At 43.3% G+C, this 23,988-nt stretch overlaps 1 protein-coding gene across 4 annotated transcripts; it reads left to right on the top strand.

Moving 5' to 3' along the window:
* Positions 1-8,713: 8,713 nt before the first annotated feature.
* On the top strand, positions 8,714-22,863 carry ANKRD66 (ankyrin repeat domain 66). Of its 4 annotated transcripts, none has more exons than XM_015071169.3 (5): positions 8,714-8,864; positions 14,704-14,868; positions 16,716-16,944; positions 21,452-21,649; positions 22,193-22,863. In XM_015071169.3, exons 2-5 carry the CDS (start codon positions 14,706-14,708, stop codon positions 22,287-22,289), a joined length of 687 nt encoding a protein of 228 aa, XP_014926655.3. In that variant the 5' UTR covers positions 8,714-8,864; positions 14,704-14,705; the 3' UTR covers positions 22,290-22,863. The 4 variants fall into 4 exon arrangements, with proteins under 4 accessions (XP_014926655.3, XP_053078686.1, XP_053078687.1 ...); XM_053222712.1 differs by lacking the exons at positions 8,714-8,864; positions 14,704-14,868 and adding exons at positions 15,769-16,560; positions 17,238-17,334; XM_053222711.1 differs by having other exon boundaries at positions 8,717-8,864; positions 21,452-22,863.
* The last annotated feature ends 1,125 nt before the right edge of the window (positions 22,864-23,988 follow it).

Here is a 23,988-nt window from a genome sequence, read left to right as displayed (position 1 = left end):
CAGGATACCCAGTTAAATGGAATTTCAGATAAACAACAAAAGCTAAAAAGCTTTATACATATGTATAAGTAGGTTCCATGGGACTTGGAAACAAATGAGCAGAGAAAGGGAATCCCAAGACGACAGCTAGGCCTAGCCTGGAAGCCAACCCATCCTGATGAAAATAATAAGCTAGAGGAGAAAATGGGATTCAATAAAACTGAAGATATGATTGGGAACTTGGAAACCCCTGAAGCTCTTAGCTGGTGACAGAATGCAAAAAAAAAAATTAAAAGATTGTGGGGGGAATAAGCTTAGAAATTCCCTGGCTTACACCAATGGGTTACCAAGGCATAAATAAATACAAAGCCATAGGATGCCCACACACTGAGCTCACAAGATTAGGCGAATAAGGATAGAGAAAGGGGGCTTAGGCCTCCAGAATGGGGGGGGGGGGGGCGGTGCAGAGCCCCCAGGATGGAGAGGGAGGGGCAAAGGTCCCAAAATAAGGGCACAAAGGTGAAATAAACAAGATTAGGTGTTCAGGGTGGAAGCACCCCCCCCCCCCAATTTAGTACTATAGCATCAGGAAGATGCTATCTTAGTACTTAGATATTAGTACTATCTTCACAGGAAGAAAGGATCAAGTTAGGTAAACAGGTAAATTGGGCTATAGACCACTATGCTGCAGGTAAAGCAGCCCAGAGCAAAGATGATTAACAAAAGAAAAGGTGCCTTGTTAATTCTGAGGTCACATGTCCTACCTGTCCCATCCCCTAGGCTAGCTAAGATAAACAAGGGGGGTGCCTCAGTCTTCTGTAAACAACCTTCTACCTGACTGCCCAGTGTCAGGATTTTGTTTTGTATTAACCCAAACCCCTAACCCCGAATATCTTCAAGACCTCGTCCCTCACATCCACAAGTTAATGTTCACAGATTCATTGTCTCTTTGTGCACACCCATCACCATGTTTGTAAGCCTTCTGATCCCAATAAAAATGGGGCAAGTACCCTTATTTGAGGCTCTTGTCTTTTCCTGGACGTTAGCCATCTCTTGCTTTTCATCCTGCATCCTGCTCTTTTGCTGGCCAAAAGAGAACTTCAGATTTAGAGTCTACGACAAAAAAGAAAATTAATTAAATTTAAAAATTTAAAAATTATCCTTTGGATAAATACCTAGTAGTGCAAAAATGTTGATTCAAAGAGGCACATGCACCCCAATGTTTATAGTAGCACTATCAACAATAGCCAAATTATGGAAGGAACTCAAATGTCCATCAACTGATGAATGGATAAAGAAGATGAATCAGGAAGATGGAATATTACTTAGTGATAAACAAGAATGAAATCTTGCCATTTGCCACAATGTGGATGTAACTAGAATATATTATGCTAAGGGAAATAAGTCAATCAGAGAAAGATAAATATCATATGATTTCACCCATATGTGAAATGAAAACAAAGCAGATGAACATAGGGGAAGGGAAGGAAAAATAAGATAAGAACAAAGAAGGAGGCAAACCATAATAGACTCTTAAATACAGAGAACAAACTGGGGGTTATTGGAGGGGTGTGGGGTGGGGTGGGGCTGAGCTAAATGGGTGATGGGCATTAAGGAGGGCACTTGTTGGGATGAGCACTGGGTGTTATAGGTAAGTGATGAATCACTACATTCTATTCCTGAAATCTTTATTAAACTGTATGTTAACTAACTTGGATTTAAATAAAATTTAAAAAATAAAATAAAATAAAAGTAGGAGCTCCAAGGGAGGAAATGTCCAGGAAAGGCCTAACGCTAGTGTGACACAGCTTACAATAGATTGATTTTGAACTACTGAGTCGTATCTAAATATAGAAACTACATTTAAACCAGAAATCCAAGAATATACCTCTCTGAATGGCCCAAAGAAAAAAAATATGAGCAGTGTGCTCTATTAGACTATTGGAGACAATATTCAGATAGTCTAATAATGGGAACATTGCTTATTGGTTTTCAACTTTTAGAATCACCTTATAAACAAGCCAAAGTAGAATAAACTATGATTGTACAAGACAATGTAAATAGATTAATTTTTAAATGTAAAAATAAAGGTAGGTAGGTAGAAGGAAATAGAACTGGGGAGGAGGGTGGAGAGAAGGTTAGGTTACTAAGGGTCTCATTTTAGAAAATCGAGAGATTCTGTCTACAGTTGGTAGGACAGAAATAAAGTTCTGGATGTATAGCAATTCTGCAGAGGAGAGAACAAGTAGACAGCATGAATATACAGAAGTAATTCTATCAGGAGGCTCAGGGAAGAGAAAAGATAGGGCCGGTGTGTTTGTGAGCCAAATGCTCCCTCTCTTAGTAGAAATTAGATAGATAGTGCCTAAGATGACCGACTAAGAAATAATAGTACCAGGTATTATTTTGGAAACACAGGGAGATCACCAAAAATCCAACAAGAAACACTGTTAAGATTGATTATCTTTGGGGAATTAGACTGGGGTAGGGATGGAAGAGTCTGACTTTTCTGTTCTAGTACTTCTTTTCTGTTCTAGAACACCTTAACAATTTGAAGTATGTGCATGATTATGTTGAATAAATATTTGAAACTTTTTAAAATAGGAATTTGTCCAAAGGAAGGCTTCACAGAGAGTGGCTTTTGTGAATGAGTGGGAGGTCATCTGGAAGAAAGAAAGCAAGAGCACGTAGAATGCTGGAACAGAATGTAGAACTATATGAGCAAAGGCACAGGGACCTAAAGGTGAATGACGTTCCTTGGGAATGTCAAGTTCCCCACTGTGGCAAGCATCAGCTGTACAGATGGGGTGGGCCAGAAGTTAAGGATGACAAGATAAGCTGGGATTACTATAAGAGTCTTCCGAGTGATGCAATGGGGTGTAGAGTGTGAGCTCCTTAAGGACCAGAACTCTGTCATTTTTATTCCCCTGCATCCAGTACGAAGCCTAGCACACATTAGTTGCCCTCTGGAATATTTAAATGAATGCAAAACATCGTGGGGCGATGGGAAACCATCAACATTTGTAAGCAGAGCAGTAGCATTACTGATTTTTGGAAAACAATACTGTACTAAAAAAAAAATGAGATTGGAGAAATTGAAAACAGGGGATGAATTGGGAGACTATGGGGTGAAAGGTGGTGATATAAACTGGGATAGTGACAGTGGGAACTGAGGTAGGAAGATCTACTTAAGGGATATCAGCAAGGTATAAAGGATAAAGCAGAGGGATGAGTCCAAAATGGCCCCGAGACCTCTAGTGGGGAAACCAGGTAGATGATGGAGCCATTAATTGAGAAAGGAAAAGCAGGAAGAGGAGCAGGTTGTTGAAAGTGAGATAATAAATGCAGTTCTGTACACATTGAGTTTGAAAGACTCGAGGATGATGTTTTTAAATTGTGAGTCTTGAACCTTTAATGGCTTATTAAATGTACTTGGTGAGTTGAGACACATTTTTTAACGAAATGAAACGTGATAGACTTCAAAGTATATCACAGGTGATAAGGTTATGTTGTTTCACAGAACAACTTTGTTCCAGTCGTATACATATTCAGGTAACTGACATAGAATGTGTTTTCTACCATATGTTAAAAAATAATGTTTGAGAGCCTTTGGCCTTGGATACCAGGCAGAACGAGTGGGGGCGTGGAGTTGACTTATTCCTCTTCAACCCCTGCCTGTGCACATCTCTTTCCAGCTCTGTAGTCAGTGACTTCGCTCTGATAGCTTGAGATCAGCCATAGGGAGGGCTTCATGTCACAGAAATCAGCAAACACTACAAAATGATCCTTTCTTCCAGTGAGCTAGCACATCTGGGTGGAACCATCTCCTGGGCCGTTAGTTGTGCAGGTCCAAAACTCAGTCTCAAACCTGTGCAGAAGTCATTTATTTGGAAGTGAAAATGCTGAGAACTCATGGGATTGGCCATCAAGGGTTTGCAGAGAGAGCAGAGGTGGAAGAACTCTAAAGAACATCACAGTCATGGACGGTAGGGGGAGGAGAAGCTGGTGAATGAAATTGAGACAGGCTAGTCACAGTGAGGATAGAAAATGGGAAAGAGAAGCTCTGTGGAATCAAGAGAGAAAAGAGGTTTTAAAAGGTAAGTATGACCAACACTGTTGATGAGATAGAAGGAATGAAGGCTGAGGAAAGGGTCATGAGGCTTAGCAATTAGAAAGACGTGGTGACCCCTAAAACTAACAGTATCATGACTGAGGGGTGAAGTCAGAGTCTGTAAGGAGTAGAAATGCAGATGCAAAGACAGTGAGTGTAGACTACTTTTAAGATAGTTGATGGAGAAGAAAAGGAAGGAGATACGGCTGTGACTTGGGTAACAGTAAAGCATGAAGAGAGTGATAATGTGGGAGATGGTCCTGGGCTCTGTCTGAGGCTGTTTGAAGCTTTCTGAGCCCCATGGTGGCTGGAATTCACTCCTTAGTCATAGAGTCAGTCTGTCTGGTGATGTGCATTCCCAGATGATGTTTGCTCTTCCAGGAACAAGGCCAGAGTGGCGGCTTATCTGGTCTTGCAAAATTAGACAGCAGATTGACCAAAGGCAGAGAAAATGAGGGAACTGATGGTAATTTGAAAAGAGATTTTTTTTGTAGTTAAGATGAAATAATACATTCCTGTTATTAGAAATCTAAACCAAACAGCAAACATAGGAAGTGGGTGGGTCACGCAACCCCAACTTCATGAAGTAGTTATTTAACATTTGGTGCATATCTTCCTGACATTTTTTCCAGACATAGTGTGGTAATTAAGAAGGCTGAGTCAGACAGAGCTGGGCTTGAATCCAGTTCTACCTTTACTAGCTCTCAAGGCCTTTGGCAACTTCCGTACCCTTGTAACCCTTCAGTTTCCTAATCTGTGAAGCAGAAATAAGAATAGTATTTGTATCACAAGGTTGCAGTAAGAACTGAAAGGGATAATGCATGTAAATTGCTTAGGACAATACTAGGCAAGCAGAGTGAGCATTTGAAATACATATGCATGTGTATGTATGTGAACATACACATTATACGTGTATATGTACAGTAAGACCTTGGTTTGGAAGCATAATTCATTCCAGAAACATGCTTGTAATCCAAAGCACTTGTATATCAAAGCAAATTTCCCCATAAGCAATAATGGAACGCAGACAATTCCTTCCACAACCTAAAAATACTCACACAAAAATGATTACAATACTGTAATATAATACAAAATAATAAAGAAGATACATAATAGAAAGAGAAATAAACAGCACTTACCTTTGAAAACCTTCCTGGAGGGTGTGAGGGAGATAAGAGAGAGGAGGGTTACTGTGTAGGAGATCTTTCACTATCACTAATGGAATCACTGCTGTCTATTGGCTCAGTGGAATCTTTCCCATTTTGTGCAACTTTAGCAAGGAACCTATCTAATGACGTTGGTTTTGCCTCCCTTTGAGGCTTTCGCAGAAATGTGACATTGCCTTGTCCTTAAACAGATTCACTGCTCTCACTGCTACAGCCTTATTCGGGTGGTGCTTTCCTACAGAATTTTGCACTGTTTCTCACATTTTACACATCTCCCTAATCTCATTTGAAGTGAGGGATCCAATTCCCCTGCAGACGAGGTGGAGATATAGACTTCTCATAAAAAAAAATCTTGCAATTTTGGCCACTCGCATACCTTGTACATACTTCTTGATGATTTCCTTCTTAACTTCCACAGCAATCATCTCCTTCTTACCGCCTTTCTTTTCAACCTTTTTCTGCATGGGGGCCGTCGTATACACTCACACGGATGTTGACTGTGATACAGTGTTAATAAACTCTTGTCATATACTGTATTTAATGTAACTGGCAGTAAGAGGAAAGGGTATATATCTTCAGGCAGCCTGACCTAGAATGAAGCAAAGCATTCATCAGCTTCCTCTTGAATGGAAAAGCAAAGGACTGTCCATAGGTGTTTTGAAGTGACAAAAAATACATTAGTGCCAGGTGTGGGCGCCTTCCAACGTTCCGAAAAATCACTGGTTTCTGCCAAACACCGCAGCCTGAGACCAAGCATCTGGGCATTCCATAATCTCACAGCGAGAGAGAAAAGAACCATTGGCTCAGTTGTGATCTTGTGACATTCGGCATCCCGTACTACCACTCGGGTTGTAAGACATCACTCCTTTATCAAGTTAAAATTTATTAGAAATGTTTGCTCATCTTGCGGAACACTCGCAGAACAAGTTACTCACAATCCAAGGTTTTAGTGTATGCGGGAAAGAGAATTAATATATATAAATGCACACATACATACATAACATGAATAACCAAGAAGAACTGAGAAATATTGGTCACGTGGGTGGGTTGAAAGACAAGAGAGAGGAGAGTTATTATTGTAAGCCTTTGACTCTTGGTTTTGGCTCAGGTCATGATCTCATGGTCCATGAGTTCAAGCCCGGCATTGGGCTCCATGCTGTGGGTGTAGAGCCTGCTTGGAATTCTCTCTCTCCCTCTTTCTCTGTCCCTCTCTTGCTTGCTCATGTGCTCTTTTTCTCTGTCTGTCTCTTTTTCTCTCAAAATAAATAAATACATTTTAAAAAAAGATTGATGAGTAATATCCCAAACACCTAGAATAATGCCTGATGCACAAAGGCATTCAACAAATATCTCATTTTTTCCTGTCACTCCCAGATGCCAGATCACCATTCTGTCCTCCCCACTGTATTGCCTCCTCACAAGTATTGCTTTGAGAACAAAGTCTATATAGGTTTGTTGTTATCAACTTCTTTAGCATTGGAGGGAGGCAGAAGAAAATCAAATCATGGTGTTCTCAGCAGAGGTCAACAGTAAGCAGTAAATATACAATGGAGTGACAAAGCGGCCCAGCCAAGCTTTGAACTTGTGGTCACTGAGCATCTCTTATATATCCTGAGTTTAGTTAGGGTGGGGATTGTGGGGAATAAGTTTAGGAATTCCCTGAACTTGCACCAATGGGTTAAGAAGGTTTAGGCTGGAAGCATCTGAGATTAGGTAAACAGAGCAGAAGCGCCCCCAACATAGTACAAAAGCAGAAAGCTGCTTTCACAGGAAGGAAAGTCCAGAATAGGTAAACAGGTAGACAGGGCCATAGACCTCAGTAGGGTGAAACTGACTGGAGTAGGGCTAATTAGCAAAAGTAAGGTGCCTTGTGGACCCATGCTCTGTCTTACCCCTAGGCGAGCTAAGATAAACAGAAGGCTCTCCTTGTGCCTGTGGTAAACAACCATCGGCCCAGTGCCAGGATTTTGTTTTGCATTGACCCAAACCCCTATCACAGGATATCTTCAAAACCGCCTTTCTCTCACACACATGAGTTAATGTTCGTGGTTTCATGGTCTCTTTCTGCACGTCCGTCATGTTTGTAGGCCTTCTGATCCTAATAAAAATAGAGCAAGGACCCTTACTTGGGCCTCTTGTCTTCTCCCAGACATTACATCCTCTCTCACATTTTAATTCTGTGTTTGCTCTCTTGCTGGACAAGAGAGAACTTCAGGCTCAAAGTCTGTGACAGGGGGAGATGGTAAGAGATGCATTAAAACACAGTGGCTGTGTGAATTAATCAAATCACATAATGTCAACGGATCGCAACATTCTCATCTCTAAATGAATTTTTGAATCACGATTTCTAAAGTCCCTTCCTGATCTAAAAATGGCTTCTATGGAGAAGATACTCAACGGCAGTCACTTCAGCCAGAAATGCTCGTCCCAGTGCTTGAGCCAGTGTGACCAAAGGTCAATGTCTGGCCCATAGATGTTGCCGGGTGGCCTCTGTGTCCTATCACAATATAAGCAAGTGACCCTTGAGGGTAGATTATTGACATTCACCCCAGATGAAGGCATTCATTCAGTCATAATTTAAAAAAAAATTAAAATTTTGACAGAAATAGCACACAAAGCTTTATAAACATAAGATGAAGATAAATTCTGATCTTGCAACAATATCAATTCTTTGTACACTGCAAGAAGTGGACTCTGCTAATGGAATACTGAATTTGTGTAGTAAATGCTTTCAACATGGTCTGTCTTTTATTTTGGACTCTCAGCTCGAAGAAGAAAGGAACATGAGTCTTGTTCTCCACAGAGCCTAGTACAGGATATAAGGCATTCAGTAAACACATGTGGGAAGAAAGGTAGCAGAGAAATGATAGGAGAAAGAAAAAAAAAAGAATGAAAGAGGGGGGAAGAGAAAGAGAGGGAGGGGGAGAGAGATAAAGAGGGGGAGGAAGAAGAAAGGAAGGAAGGAAGGAAAGGAGGGAGGGAGAGAGCGAAAAGGGAGACAGGAAGACCAGCATCACCATAAAGATAGGAGATGCTAGAGTAAGGGATCAAAAACGAGGAGGCCATGAGACATTGACTGAAGGCTTTCTCCTTCCTCCACCCTGTTAGCAGGTGCTTTATCAATTATTTCAGCTACGCATCTTTTGTTGCCGAATGAGAAAAGTGTTAAAACTTCCTTTTATTGCTGAGAATTGAGTTTCAGCAAATTTAAGGGTCTTGCGCAAGATCCCAAGCTGGTTCTGAGAGTGCGGGGTGCATGTCATCTACGCCACCCCGCGGTGGTCACCGGGCAGCGTGTTTCCTTCACAGTGCCCTGTGGACTGGCAATCTGTTTTTCCATTTTCATGCATTTGGATGAAATGCTACTTGAAGAGAAGCTGTCAAGGACCACACTCAGACTACAGAAGCAGGCCAGGACCGCTGACCAGCTTCAGTGGAAGCAAAGGGGCAGTCCCCTTTCCTCCAGCAAGCACCCCCTCCCGGAGGCCTACCTTGATTGACAGGCTTTACTGAGGAAGGAGGGGCCAGTTTCCATGGTGCGAACAAAACAAACCTCTGGCCCCTAAGACGCCTGCCCGTGCTGGGTGCCTCAGATCTCAAGCAAGAGAGTAAGTATTTTTATATTACTCCTGCCTTCAGCTTTTTACACCTATTATGGATCATTCATATTATTAGAACTTATATTTACTGGCTACTTCTTTACATTTGGGCGCCTGTACCAGAAAGACAGAAATTCAGGTGCACTTCATGAAATTTATGAAGATTCATGTGAAGGAAAGTTTGCTAAATTTCAGTAGTCAGTTGCAGGCTAGTGAATTGGACGTTTTCTACAGTTTTTTTTTTTTTTTTTTAAAGAAAGCCTCTAGCAGTATCATTTATTTTTTAATTTATTTTTTAAAAATTTTAATGCTTATTTATTTTGGGGGGGGGGAGGGGCAGAGAGAGGGCGACACAGAATCGGAAGCAGACTCCAGGCTCTGAGTTGTCAACACAGAGCCAGGCAGGGCTCAAACCCACGAACCATGAGATCATGACCTGAACTGAAGTCGGAGGCTTAACTGACTGAGCCACCCAGGCGCCCTCTCATTTATTGTTTTTAAACAGCTTTATTGAGCTGTAATTCACATACCATAAAATTCATTTATTTATAGTACATAATTCAGTGGTTTTTAATATATTCAAAGTTATGAAAGCATCACTTGCCCCTGCCTAATTTTAGAATGTTTCATCACCCCCCCAAAGAAATCCTATCCCCATTAGTAGTCACTTCCTACCCCCGCCTCCTCCCAGTTCAGGCAATCAATAATCTACTCTCTATCTCTGTGGATTTGCCTATCCTGGACACTTCACATAATTGGAATCTTACAATGTGTGGTCTCTTGCGCCTGGCTTCTTTCCTTTAGCGTGTTTTCAAGGTCCGTTCGTGTCGTATCAGGTGTCAGTACTTTATTCCTTTCCTTTGTCAAATAATGTTACATCGTATGAACTCCCACATTTTATTCATGCATTCACCTACTAAGGGACATTTGCGTTGTTTCCACTCTTGGCTATTATGAATAATGCTGCTGGAAACATGCGTGTAACAAGTTTTTGGGTGGATATATATTTTCATTTCTGTAGGTACATAGCTAAGTGTGGAGTTACAGGTCATATGATAAGTCTAAGTTTAACTTTTTGAAGCACTGCCAAACTGTCTTCCAAAGCAGCTGCCCCATTTTATATCCCTACCACATCTGTGAGGGGTTCAATTTCCCCACAGCCTCAGTGACACTTGATATTGTCTGTCTTTTTGATTACAGTTATTCTAGAGGGTGTGAGTGGTGCTTCAGTATGGTTTTCATTTGCATTTCCTTCGTGACTAATGATGTTGAGCATTTTTTTCAGGTGCTTATTATTTTGTGCGTATCTTCATGTGCCTATTCTTCTGGAGAAACTTCTGTTTATATTCCTTGACGATTGTTAATGGAGCTTTTTTGTTGTTGTTGAATTGTAAGAGTTCTGTATTCTGGATACAAATCTCTTATCAGATATATAATTTTCAAATATTTTCTCCCGTTCCATATTTGCTTTTATACTTTTCCTAAGGTATTGTTTGTAGAAAAAAAGTTTCTACTTTTGGTAAAATTCAATTTATCTGTTTGTTCTCTTTTGTTTCTTGTGCTTTTGCCGTCCTGTCTGTGAACCGTTTCATTGTCTGACCCAAAGTAATGAAGATTTGCTCCCATGTTTTCTTCTAAGTGTTTTAGTTTTAGGTCTTCTAGAAGTCTGCAATTCATTTTAAGTTAAGTTTTGTGTGTGGCATGAGGGAAAGGATTAACTGAATTCTTGAGTATGTGAATACTCAAGCATTCACTGTGTCAGTGTCTCTGTGTCACTGTGACCCAACTGTGTCAGCACTATTTGGAAAGACTACGATTTTCCTGGCACCTTTGCTGAAAACCAAATGACCATAATGTAAGCGTTTATTTCTGGACTCCCAATTCTGTCCCTTTTCTCTCTCTGTATCTATTTCTATGCCACACAGTGTACTTTGTATCACACTTTTTTCGTTACTGTATCTTTATAGTAAGTTCAGAAATCGGGAAGTTTGAGTCCTCCTACTGTGGTCTTTTGCAAGATGGTTTGGCCTATTCTGAGCCCTTTGTATTTCCATATGAAGTTTTAGGATCACTTCATCAATTTCTCTGCAAATAAATGTAGCTACTCATTGGAAACTTCTACTTGAATTGTAGCTTCTCTGTGGGAAGTTGTGGAATTTCCTTGGTATGAACACAAATGTGACCCCGATGGAGTTGATTTAAGCCCAAACCTGGTTAAAGGTTGGCGTGAAATGTAAGCAGAGGCTTCCAGACAACTGATTCTAAAAATGGTTTGGTTTTGTGACACCTGCAGGTCGGAAAGCCTCCAGCACTTGTTCACTATTTGATTTATCATCGATCAAATCTTCCGGTGTAAGGGTTTTCTTACTAAAACAAGCCAAAAAGAGGAAACACATCCCATGCCATCTTCTCTTACCTAACATATACTGAGTGCTCACTTCATGCAAAAAGGCACGTCCTTGTCCGACACATCTAGTGACTCTGAAGCACTTCAGGCCGAGGCCCGGGCATCTATTTTTTAAAAGTCACCAGTAATTTTCACACAGTCCTTCAGTGAGGAACAACAGCCGCATCTTTACTGCTTCTCCCTTACTTCAAGTCTCTCCCCTGCCTTGTAGCCAGAGACATTGCTACTCAGTGCGGTCTATGAACTGGTAGTTGTCGTGTTGACTTGCTACAAATGCAGGCTCTCAGGTCTCCTCTTAGACCTACTGAATCAGAATCTGCATTTTAACAAGATCCCAGATGCTTTATATGGACCAGAGGTTGGTAAACTATGGTCTACGGGCCAAGTGTGGCTCACTCCATGTTTTCAGGCATGCGGTCACCACTTATGATGGTGGCTCTCGGGGGGCAAGCACAGTGAGCTTTGGAGAGCTAACTGCTCTCTAGTCTGCTCTTAGCACTTGTCCGCTGAGCTCACGGCTGTGCCTAGTCCCTGCCCAGGACCCTGCTGGTCAGCACCTACACTTTGGGGACTCTGCTGTCGGCAGTGAGCAATAGGAATGGTCCAGCCAAGTTACCTTGCCTCCCACCAGCTGTCAACTTGAACCGATTGGGCTGTTGGAGAGGAGAGAGGGCATGCTGGGATCTGGGCATCACTGGAGTAAAGGGCAAGTGACCATCCTTTCAGCCAGACCCCTCCTCCCTGGGCTGGTTGCCCTTGGCCCTGAGAATGTCTCCAGCTGAGCGTGACTGGGCACAAAGGACGCTCACCCACCACCACCGATCCTTCCCCTCCCAGGATGGCCCGCCTCTGGCAAGAGGTTTTCTCTTGTTGCATAATAGTTAGGTAACATTAAATAATAGCCTTGAGTTTTGCCTCTTGGCCTATAAAGGCTAAGAAGTTTCCTAGCCAGCCCTTTATTGGAAACATTTGTGGATCCTTGGTCTGTACGTCAAAGTTAGAGCCACTTGCTTTTTGCAGAATGTGCCTCCCTCCCCACTCCCGATGTGCTGTTGCCTGGGCTGGATCTTCCACTATGGCCATGCCCGAGAAGACTCTTACTCATCCTTTTGGGACTCGGCTTAGGTCACTTTTGGAAAAAAGTCCCTTTCACTTCCTAGTCCTGGGGAAATGTCCTTTCCTTCTGTCCCCAGAAAAATCACTGCCATTATAACACTTAGGACATTGCATGTTAATTATGTTCCGCACTTCTCTCCCCCTCTAGGGCTGTCCTCATATTTCCGTCTACATCAGGAGGTCTGATATGAGGCTCAATAATTCACATTTCTAATAAATTCCTAGGTGCTGCTGCTGCTGCTGGGCCACAATGTGTCTGGCTGACTCCAAATTCTTCTTGAGATCTCAACATTTCAGTTGAGACATTCTCGCTGGCCCCACCACACGTGGCTCTCTCCTCATTCTTTAATTCTATCCCAACCCCTGGGGCGCCTGGGTGGCCCAGTTGGCTAAGCGTCCGACTTCGGCTCAAGTCATGATCTCACAGTTTGTGGGTTTGAGCCCCGTGTCAGGCTCTGTGCTGACAGCTCAGAGCCTGGAGCCTGCTTCGGATTCTGTGTCTCCCTCTCTCTCTGCCCCTTCCCCACTTGCAGTCTGCCTCTCTCTCTCTCTCAAAAGTAAGTAAACATTTAAAAAATTTCTATCCCAATCCTTATTTTGTTTATATCTGTAATTCCCAAACTTGTTGGTCTCAGGACTCTGTTACCTTATTATTTACCTTATTAGAAATTAAAACTGAGAAAAAAATTAAATGTTTATTAAGTCACTTACAAAAATCATAACAAGCCTAATATACAATAACAAAAATATTTTTATGAAAAATAATTACATTTTCTAAAGCAAAAGAAATGAGAAGAGTAACATTGTTTATGTATGTATGTATGTATGTGTTTATGTAGTTGAATCCCTATAATATGTGGCTTAATAGAAGATAGGTGGGTTCTTAGATCTTCTGTATTCAGTTTGTTGTTTTGGCTGAAATATTGAAAGAAAATCTGGTTCCACATATATTGGAAAAGGGAAGAGTATTTTGTAGCCTTTTCAGATAACTGCGGATATTCTCTGATACTATGCCCAAACTGACACATGGCTGTGCTTTTTAGTGACTTGGAATCTGAAACAACCTCAGTGTATTTTTTGTCCTCTGTCTCACTACAATCCACAGGTCTATCTTGAATGGGTCTCTTTACCCATGCATGATTTTGTAGCATCATCCACTTGTCATTTGGAAGACATCAGTTCAGGGAGTTATGCAGACTTCCCAAATGTTGACACATTTCGTTACAGAATCTTTTAAAATAACTTTTGTGAAGTCATGCAATTAAGGGTCAACATACATAGTTCTTACTACTTTAGTTTCTTGGTTGAAACTACCTTTTCGTTTTTTTTTTTTTTTTTTTAATATTTATTTATTTTTGAGACAGAGGCAGAGCATGAACAGGGGAAGGGCAGAGAAAGAGGGAGACACAGAATCTGAAGCAGGCTCCAGGCTCTGAGCCATCAGCACAGAGCCCGACACGGGGCTCGAACTCACGAACTGTGAGATCATGACCTGAGCTGAAGTCGGACGCTTAACCGACTGAGCCACCCAGGTGCTCCCCTTTTCGTTTGTTTTTGACTCTCCGTGTGTGATGCCACTGCCTTGCTTCATGCTGAGGCAACAGCAGCTTTGTACCTCATTGCTTTTCAACCCTCAGGGCAAATGTCGGCACAGTGAACAAGGCCAATGGCATTTTCACATTATAATGAAAATAGTTTTGACTTCATGCATCCCCTGAAAGAGTCCTAGAGATTCCTAAGCATCTGTAGACTATAGTTTGAGAACTGTCGGTTTCTGCATTGATGTTGTAGATAACTTGTAGCTGTGTTGTTTCCATGTTTACATCTAGTCCATCTGAATTGGTGTGCCAATAGTATTGACTTTCTCTGGAGTCCCTTCTCTGCATTCAGTCAGTAGACTTTTCACATAGATTGTCATTGTACCCTCACAACAACTCCGGCAAGTTGTCTCCAGGTTATAGATGAGAAAGCCAAGGCGCAGAATCACACAACTAATTCAGAATCGCACTACCAGCCCTTTGGAATGGGAACTGGAGATAGCACTGGAAAGTGGTTTGAGGCCAAATAGAAAATGCCAGCCCATGAATTCAGCCTGTATGCCTGGAGGCAGAGGGGAGCGTCGATAGATTTTAGGTAAGGGACTGGCATGTACTAACCATGGTGGCTGAGATCCAAATACACCCTCAGCAGCGCACACACATGCGAATTTGTGAGCTGAGAAAGAAAGTAAATGGTAAAGAATCCCGTGGAATCACTTACTGAGAAGAAAGAGCTGTAAAGAACTTCCTAAGGGGCATGTTCCCCCCCCCCCCCCCATTATTTCAGTCATGGAATCGACCAAAATGTCAGACATGACAAAGCTCCACCAAGCTGTGGCTGTTGGGGATTACAGTTTCGTGAAAAAGATTTTGAAGAAAGGTCTCTGTGACCCAAACTACAAGGATGTGGACTGGAATGACCGAACTCCACTTCACTGGGCTGCAATCAAAGGTGAGTGGGCAGTGCCTGGGTAGAATCCATCTTTTTGGGAAGTGACCAGTCTGTGTGGGGTAGTAGAAAGAACATTTCTTGAGAGCCAAATGGAACATTTCAACCCTGGCACCACCACTTACTGGTTGTAGCACCTTCAGCAAATTATTTAATGTCTCTGGGCCTTAAGTGAGTTATCTACATAATGGAAACTGATGCTACCTTGGAATCTTGTGGTGAGGGTTCACTAAGATAATGGATGTACAGTGCCCAGCCCATAACTTGCTCTCAATTGGTATTAGTCTTCTGCCCTCTTGACCTCCAACAAGAAAGGGAACATCATTGCCGAGGTCGGACGGGGACTCTGCCTTGTTCATTGCTATAACCCCCATGCCTCACATGGCTCAGTTACAGAATTCAAGGAGGATAGTAGCAAAAGCAGCCAATGGGCCTATCAAGGCCTTCAGCAATGGAACACCATGGAAGGATGTCAAGTAAGAGAGTGTTCCGTTTGCTTTTTAAAATTTTGTTTTGACTTCTATATGGAGAATGGATTGGCAGGAAGCAAGACTGGATGCAGAGAAATCAGTTGGCAGAATTTTGCAGAAACTTAAGTACAAGGTGATGGTAGCTATAATGAAGCACCTTTTAGTGAACATTTGCTTTATGCTGGGCACTGCGCTGTATACATTATGTCTGTGATTTCATTCGTACTTCACAAGAACTCACTGAGGGAGGTGATAATATATAATATATATTATATATAATAGAATATATTATTGATTATATATTATATATAATAGAATATATTATTGATAATATATTATATATAATAGGAAACTGAGCCTCACACCTTCGTTTCTCGTCTGGGATGCCGTAGTTAGCAACTGTTATTTCCTGGCAGGTATGAGCCCACATCCGTCGTCCCCAAAAGCCTGGGCTCTTAACTGGTGCTAACTATAAAGTCGGTGGGACTTAAAATATTTTTTATGGAGGTGTAATTGATATACGGCATTATATCAGTTTCAGATGCACAACAACACAGTGACTAAACTTTTTTATGCGTTGCGAAATGAGCACCACAGTAACTGAAGTTAAAATCTGTCACCATTTGTAGTTACCAAAAAGTTTTCTTCTGGTAAGTTTTAGGATCTGCTCTCTTGGCAGCTTTCCAATCTGCAACACAGTCTCGTTAGCTATAGTCACCCTGTGGTACGGTGCATCGTCGGGACTTACTCATTTTATAATGACGTTTGTGCCTTTTGCCGGGCTTTACTCGTTTCTCCGGCCCCTTACCCCCCACCTCTGGCACCCACCAGTTTGTTCACTGAACCAGTGATATTGGCGTGTTTGTGTGTGTGTGTGAGGTTTCTGTTGTTGCTGTTGTTGTTGTAGATTCCGCGTCCAAGTGAGATCCTAAGGTATTTCTTTTTCTCTGGCTTATTTCCACTCAGCGTAATGCCCTCAAGGCCCATCCCTGTTATTGCAAAATGTTTGTTTTTCAATCACCATTGACACTGCCAAAAGCTGAGTGAGCCTGACCAGTGCCCTACAGGCATGAATACAGCGCCTTAGGAGGGAAAGCAAGATTCCTAGGAAGGGATTGGGGGGAAGGGAATGCCCTGGAGGGAGGGAGTAGAGGGAATAGTTGGAGGGCCCAGGCCCCTGGTAGGAGCAAGGTTCATGGGGTGAAAGTGGGGCACTGAGTCCCTGGTAAGAAGGGGAGGGCGGAAGGAGAGGGAGGGTGAGGAGGGGCTTCCCAGCAAATGTCTTCCCTTCTTTTGGACAACCTAGGCTAGTTCTGGCCTCCGCGGGGGCAGAGACATTTTAGTCTTAACCTCCTCCCATTTCTTCCTGTTACATCTAAGGGCATGTGGAGGTGATGCAGCTCCTTATAGAATACGGAGCCAGGCCCTGCCTGGTGACTGATGTGGGCTGGACCCCAGCTCATTTTGCAGCTGAGTCAGGCCATGTGAGTGTGCTCAAAATTCTCCATGCATTGCATGCGGCCATCGACGCCCCCGACTTCTTTGGAGACACGCCGAAGAGGATCGCACAGATCTATGGGCAGACCGCCTGTGTGGCGTTTCTGGAGAAGTAAGTTTCCTTTATTTCCGGCTAGAGAAGTGGCAGAGAAACAGGAGCCTGTGATCAAGATATCTGCCAACTCAGTGGTCTCGGCTCCGTCCAAGGGAATGAGCAAATTCAGCTAACTGTTGTCTGAGTTGTTTTTATGAACTTTTCACAGAAATGACTAGTTTGGGTGGAAGCGACATTGCTGCAGATTATGTGAAATCTATTGTTTTTGTATTATACCAAAATTAGTCATTTTAATGATACATATTTATAATAATGTTAACAACATCTCATTGTTATAATTACTATTTTAGATTGTACAAAAATTATCTCAGATAAGAGAGGTGAGACACCAAGTTTGCCAATGGGACGTGGGACAAGATTCATGCAGCCCCTGCAGATTCCTGAAAGGTATTCATACTAGCTCTGTGACCTTGGGCAAGTTAAGCCACCTTGCTGGCTCAGTTTTCGTATTAAAAATGAACCTGGTGAATTAGGCTATCAGCTGTAAGGTCCTTTCTACCTTTTAAAACTGCTGTTCGCCTATGAATCTTCTATTCTCACACTCACCAAACATAAGGACTCTTCTAGCACTTGTTAATCTTTTCTCTCACCCACACATTCAAATGGAATTAAGTGTCAGTTACGCACGTGACAGTTACAGCTTCGGGAGGCATGGAAATAACGTTTAGGAATTTATGATCCGGTTGGGTTAATCAGTAGTTCGTACACGAGGCAGTAAAGTAACAGAATGAGGGTGGCGTTGCCTGAAAACCAAAATGAGATGCGTAGCAAATCTGACTCCAGGGCAAGGCAGTTCATGGTGGGGAGGGGGGATGACCGTGAAATCACCTTCTAAGAACTTGAAGATAAAGTTATCTTCTGTAAAGTAAAATAGTAGCTTACAATGAGGTTAGATATCTGTAGAAGTAACCAAAGAGACCTTCTCTTAAGAAGGTGTTCCACAGTAAAAAATACTCAAGCAGTGCCTGGGTGGTTCAGTCTGTGAAACCCCTGGCTCTTGATTTTGGCTCAGGTCATGATCCCAGGGTTGTGGGATCAAGCCCCGTGTTGGGCTCCGTGCTGAGCACAGAGCCTGCTTGGGATGCTCTCTCTCCTTTTCTCTCTGCCCTCTGCCACATGTACACATGCACGTGCTCTGTCTCTCTTTCTGTATCTCAAAAATAAATAAATAAATATCATGATTGAGGTGATTTGGAGGTTAAAGAGACAGAACCTTGAGTCCTGACTCAAAGGCTCTTCTCCCCAATCCTGCATCATCCCCTACATTCAGTGAGCGTCATCCATTGTGGACCTCAGCATCTGCAGCATTGTTCTCTGAACTTGTAAAAACTCTTAACATATCACTATGTGAGCGTGGTGCCCTCTCTTCGTTTTGCCAGTTCCTGGATCACCACACGGGGATTTGAATGCATCAAGACCTCTCCTCATTCAGCTTCTTCTTTCCTTCCCGATCCGTCGTCTGCCTGAAGGTTCCACGATCTTCCGTCTATCTGCCATGTGGACGCCATGATACACTGCTTCTTCCACTCTGTTCCCATGATTCTTAAGTTTCCAACCGTTTGTCCTTCTGTACCATATGACCCAGCATTCCCACCCTTGAGTCAGTGTCTGTCTTCTCCACTCCTGTGCCTGTTCTGGTTGAGAAAAGCCCACAACGACGTACACAGGCACCATCAGAAATTCTGGGATTCCTGTCTTCAGCTGAGCCCTCAGGACAGTTGGACTATCCCTTCTTGTCCTGCTCCCTCATTGACGACTCACGTCCCCATCGTACTTCCACCTGTTCCTCAGGCAGTAGGCTTTCCCCTTCATAGAGAAGATTGAAGCCAAGAGCATATGTATTTCAACCTCCTACACCTACATGTGGTATATACACCACATCTGTTCCTTCTTACCTTCCTGTCTGTCCTTCTGGGAGAAGTGTTATCTGTCCATATAGGCCCTGACCCAAATCTTTGTACCTCCTACAAGGCCATCGTTCCCATACTCTCTGTTGCATCTTTTATCCTCTCTTCTGTCTTTTTGGCTTTTTTTCTACTCCTTCCCTTCAGTCCTCATTGGCCTTTGAACCTGTTCAAATAGATCTTACGGAACAAACACACAAACGATTGGAGGTCCTTCTGCTGTCTGCTGTTTCTTTTCTCTTCCTGCATTTCTGTGCTACTTGAATGTTAATCTGTGTAATCGTCTCTCCTTCCTCACCCACCTTTGTGCTTCTTCCCCACTGTTGTATGAATCAATGCTCATCCGGGGAGGTCCTTGTTGCTAAATGAGTGACCTCTTATCAGTTCTCATCTCCCTTAATTTGGTATTTGACTGCCCTTCTCTTTTGGCATTTCTCCTTGGATAACTTTTTATCCTCTCTGATGCTACTCTCTTCTATTTCTCCTTGTACCTATCTGATCATTTCTTCTCATGATTCTCTTGGGCTCTGATTCTCGCTTGCCTTTTAGATGCTGAAATTCCTCAGCATCTTATCCTTGGCTGTCCTCTGCTGAACCTCTCTGCATAATCTCATCCCCTTCCTAGTGACCCGTGGGTGGATAAGCATGATACATGAGCCCAGCATAACTGAAGTGGAGGATGGGTGGTTCCTCCAAAGAGCGGGGGGGTGGGGGTGGGGTGCTATTACCAGGAAAAGTGGGCCTGCAGGGCTGAGCCGACAAAAACAACAACGATCGGCCACATCACGTGTAAGTCATGTTTGGGTATCATCATCTTCCATGTGGAACTTCCCTTTTGACAGTTGAAAGGGGTTAGAGAGAAGGAATCCTGGTTAAGAGGAAATTAATCTGGACCTTGAAAGATAGCTAAGGCCTGACTAATGCAGAAGGGAGAAAGATTCTTGATTTGGAGAGAAGGGCACCAAGTTGGAAGTATGCAGAGGTTGTGCATACGTGTGAGGGAGCGGAGGGGGAGTGAAAGGATGAGTGGCCTGGCTAAGTACACCACTCATGCTAGAGAGAAGTGGAGAATAAGGTTGGGTGGGTGGGTGACCATTATGGGATGGGCGAGCAGATGAGTGTGAACTCATCCAGGCATTGAGGAGAGGTAACAGATGCTCTAGCAAAGTCCCTTCTGTAGGGGAAGAGACAGCAGGGGTGGTATGCAGCTAGGATTGGAGGCACTCAGACCATAAGTAGGGAGGTCACTGAGGAATTTCTTAATGCCTCATGTTGCAAGTAGGTGATCTCCTGGGCTAGGATGACGAAAAGAAAGGATATAAGAGAATTTCAGAAAAAGCCTAGACAGTATTTGACAACTTGCTGAATATCCTAGGGGTCCTAGTGAAATAATTCAACTTTTGATTCGGCTTCCTCTAAGCCGTGCATTCAACAAATATTTTGGAACCCTACCTACCATGCCCATTGCTTCGAACTCGATACCACAAAGGATTTAAAGATAAATCAGATACAGTGTTGGATGTCAAGTTCCCTGTGTGAGAGGAGAGATACTTGTTTACATAAATAGTGCTACTATGGGATAGCAAAGTCCAAAAAGAGCAGGGCAGAGGAAGGATGTTATGTGGTCTAAATACAGAGCGGTCACTTCTTGTTGTTAAGGGGACAAGCAGGTTTGCTATCTCCTTATTGAACTGTGCTTTTTATAAAACTTTGTACCTGAACTACTTCAAATGATACTGTTGTCTGCTTTCCTTTGTCCATGTGTGTATGATGATCTCTTTACCCATTCCTCTCTTACCTCTTCTATTGTTCCATATCTATCACCTGTCTATATATCGTGTAAGTATTCTTTTCACAAATCCTTCTATGTACAAATAATACATATATGATTATGAGTACTTTTCTTTCTTTTTTAAATGTTTCCATAATTTCAATTCTTATACAACAAGGGTGCCTGAGCGGCTCAGACGGTTAAGCACCAACTTTGGCTCAGGTCATGATCTCTCAGTTCGTGGGTTCAAGCCCTGCGTGGGGCTCTGTGCTGACAGCTGAGCCGGGAGCCTGCTTCGGATTCTGCGTTTCCCTCTCCATCTGTCCCTCTCACACTTGCACTCTCACTCTTTCAAAAATAAGTAAACATTTAAAAATTTTTTTAATAAAAAAATAAAATCTTATGCAACAAATGTACATGGTTTTATAATTAAGGAAAAAATACAAGGGAAAAAGAAATGAAGGAAAACAGCATCCTAGTAATATGCTGGTGGCTCTGTGAATGTGAGTCCTTCAGCATTAACAGTGTCGTGTTCACGCTAAGCGCCCATCCTTCTATGAACTTCCCACTCTGGGTATGCCATTTTTCTCCACCTCAGTAGCTTCTTTAGTGTCCGAGGTCCCGAAGCGTACACTTGGAGATGCTGGAGCTCGGCCCCCTTCTTTCTCTCCGGGACTCCTGAGGTGGCCAGGCTGTGTGCAGAGGGCTGGAAGAGACACCCACGTCGATGTCAGCCCAGGATCTCCCATCCGGGTACTGAGAGCCGCCATCTTGCCCACACAGGCTGTCCCATCTGGGTACTGAGAGCTGCCATCTTGCCCCTCTCCAGGGCCGAGCCCGAGTGCCAGGACCATCGCCGCACTGCCAGGCAGAAGGGGCTGCCTCTGGACCAGAGGGACGAAGACTGGGATGCCAAGAAAAGGGAGCTGGAGCTGTCTCTTCCCTCCTCGAATCAAAAAACTAATAAGAAAAAGATTAAAAAAATCCGAGGCCCCACCAGGCTGAGCCATCCCAAGGAGAGGAGAATGTGAGGACAGCGTTGGTGGCTCTGGCACCCATGTTTTCGGCGGAAATAGCTTTCCCTGGCACCAGACTAGGAGTGGTTAGATCTGTGCTGTCTTTACATGATTCTAGAGAACATTCTGTAAGACCATTCTGTAGACCCGCCTTCTACCGGCAGCTCATGACCTGTCATTCAACCCAAAGCCTTGCTGGGTGTTCCCTACAGGAGCTGCTGCCTCCTTGCTGATCCAAGCTGTCCACAAGTATTGCCAGGAAGGGACAAGTGTTAGCTGCTTGTGTTTGGCCACGAGTCCTTTGCACTGTCAGCACTCCGTGACCCACTATATGCAATTATTGAATTACAGGGGCAAAGAAAGAGCTCTCCCTAAGGAAATTGGATTGTTTCAATGAAAAAGAAAGTAACAATACAATCCCAATAATTTCCAACCTACTCAGTTCAGTTAATCTATGAAAAAAAAAAAAAGGTATTTGTTATCACGTAAACCAAGCAAGGAGGTGAACAAATGTAGCTCCCAGTTTCCAGCTTTTTTTTTTTTTTTCTTTGCAGAGTAGGGGCTCACAATCTCAGCATGGTCATTTTGATCCATGATCACTTTCACATAAGAAAAACGGTGTGGGTGATGGACCAACTCAGTGAGCGATAACCGGAAACCCCGACAAGAATTCATTTCATCCCACTTAAGAAATGAGAGGTAGCAAGGATAGCGGATCATGTGAATACAGCTGTATTTGTGCAATGTGTATTTTAGGGACTCTGAAGACAGATCAGGTATTTCCAATGAAAATATTGCATCCAAATTGAGATCTGCTCTAACTGTAAAATATATATCAGTATTTGAATACTTAGAAAAAATGTAAAACAACTCATTAATGTTATTGATTACACGGTGAAATGATAATATGTTAGATGTTGAGTTACATAAAACGTATTACTAACATGAATTTTATCTTTTTCCATCCACTTTTTGAAACACGTGGCTGCCAGTGGGGTGCCTGGGTGACTCAGTCCGTTAAGCGTCTGACTCTTGATTTTGTCTCCGGCCTCAGGTCACGATCTCATGGCACGTGAGTTCAGTTGGAGCCCTGCATCCGGCTCCGTGCTGACAGCACACAGCCTGCTTGGGATCCTCTCCCACCCCCCCTTCCTTCTCTCCCCACCCCGTGCGTGTTCTCTTTCTGTCTCAAAAATAAATAAAAGCTGAAAAGAAAAAAAGAAAATATGTGACTGCTAGAATGTTTGAAATTCCAGGGGCGCCTGGGTGGTGCAGTCGGTTAAGCGTCCGACTAAAGCCAGGTCACGATCTCGCGGTCCCTGAGTTCGAGCCCCGCATCGGGCTCTGGGCTGATGGCTCGGAGCCTGGAGCCTGTTTCCGATTCTGTGTCTCCCTCTCTCTCTGCCCCTCCCCCGTTCATGCTCTGTCTCTCTCTGTCCCAAAAATAAAATAAAAACGTTGAAAAAAAAAGAAAAAAAAATTAAAATTCTGTAGGTGGCTTGCCCTTTTTTTTTTTTCCTCCTGACAGCACTGCAGAGATTTGCTAGTTTCTAGATTTTCTAGATTTACTAGTTTCTCTACCTAACTCAGTGTCTTTAAGCATCTAACGTCTTCATTACGCCTTCCTCAATCCATGTTTGTGTTAATACAGGCCGCGCTCGGTTTGAATTACCTGAAATGAACAAATGCTTGAACGTCTAATAGGAAAGTAGCATAGCTGTGGAGGGTACGCTTTCCAGTGTCTATATCCGTCCTGAGCATCAGTCCCCTTTCTCCTTGCTCAGCAATGCACCAAGGTGGCTCCTGCTCCCCTTGATCCTGTTGGTCCTCAACCAGTATGAACTTCGGAAGGCTCCTGACTCAAGCTGGTCCAATAGGATTCTTCTCCCGGGAGGGTCAAAATGGAGGCTCTGGGCCAGCTGGTTCTGGGGTATGAGACTAAGCTCTGGGTGGAGTAGTGTCTCTGACTCTGTCCTGACACCACCCCACCTGCCCCCCCCCCCCCCCCCGCCCCACTGCCCTTGATGTCTGCACAGAGCCCATCTTCTCTCTCTCTCTCTCTCTCTCTCTCTCATTCACACTTCCCTCCACTTCAAGACACAACACACACAGAAGATTGTAGGTGGAGGTCTTGGGGGTAGGATGGAAAAAGGCCCAGGCTGCAACACAGAGCCCCCTCCCCCACCCCCACTCCCCCAAGTTGGGGGGAAAAATGCCTGTAGTTTTCTGTCGTCACTCATCCCGAGACCCAGTCTTCTCACCAGTCACCCCCATCCCACCACTGATGGACCCTTCACAAATAAACCCCCTCCCTCATTGAACCCTCATTCCTCTCACTAAACCCCCTCCA

Source organism: Acinonyx jubatus, chromosome B2, assembly GCF_027475565.1.
Source record: "Acinonyx jubatus isolate Ajub_Pintada_27869175 chromosome B2, VMU_Ajub_asm_v1.0, whole genome shotgun sequence".
Taxonomy (NCBI): domain Eukaryota; kingdom Metazoa; phylum Chordata; class Mammalia; order Carnivora; family Felidae; genus Acinonyx; species Acinonyx jubatus.
Note: the sequence above shows the minus strand (reverse complement) of the source record. Positions and strands in the feature narration are given on the sequence as shown.

Bases quoted from the DNA above. Each gene is read 5' to 3' on its own strand.
- ANKRD66 (XM_015071169.3), top strand. From the start codon at position 14,706: ATGGAATCGACCAAAATGTCAGACATGACAAAGCTCCACCAAGCTGTG. The intron at 16,945-21,451 runs GTAAGTTTCCTT...GCCCCTCTCCAG, and splicing joins TGTGTGGCGTTTCTGGAGAA to GGCCGAGCCCGAGTGCCAGG. The intron at 21,650-22,192 runs GTGAGGACAGCG...TTTTCTTTGCAG, and splicing joins CATCCCAAGGAGAGGAGAAT to AGTAGGGGCTCACAATCTCA.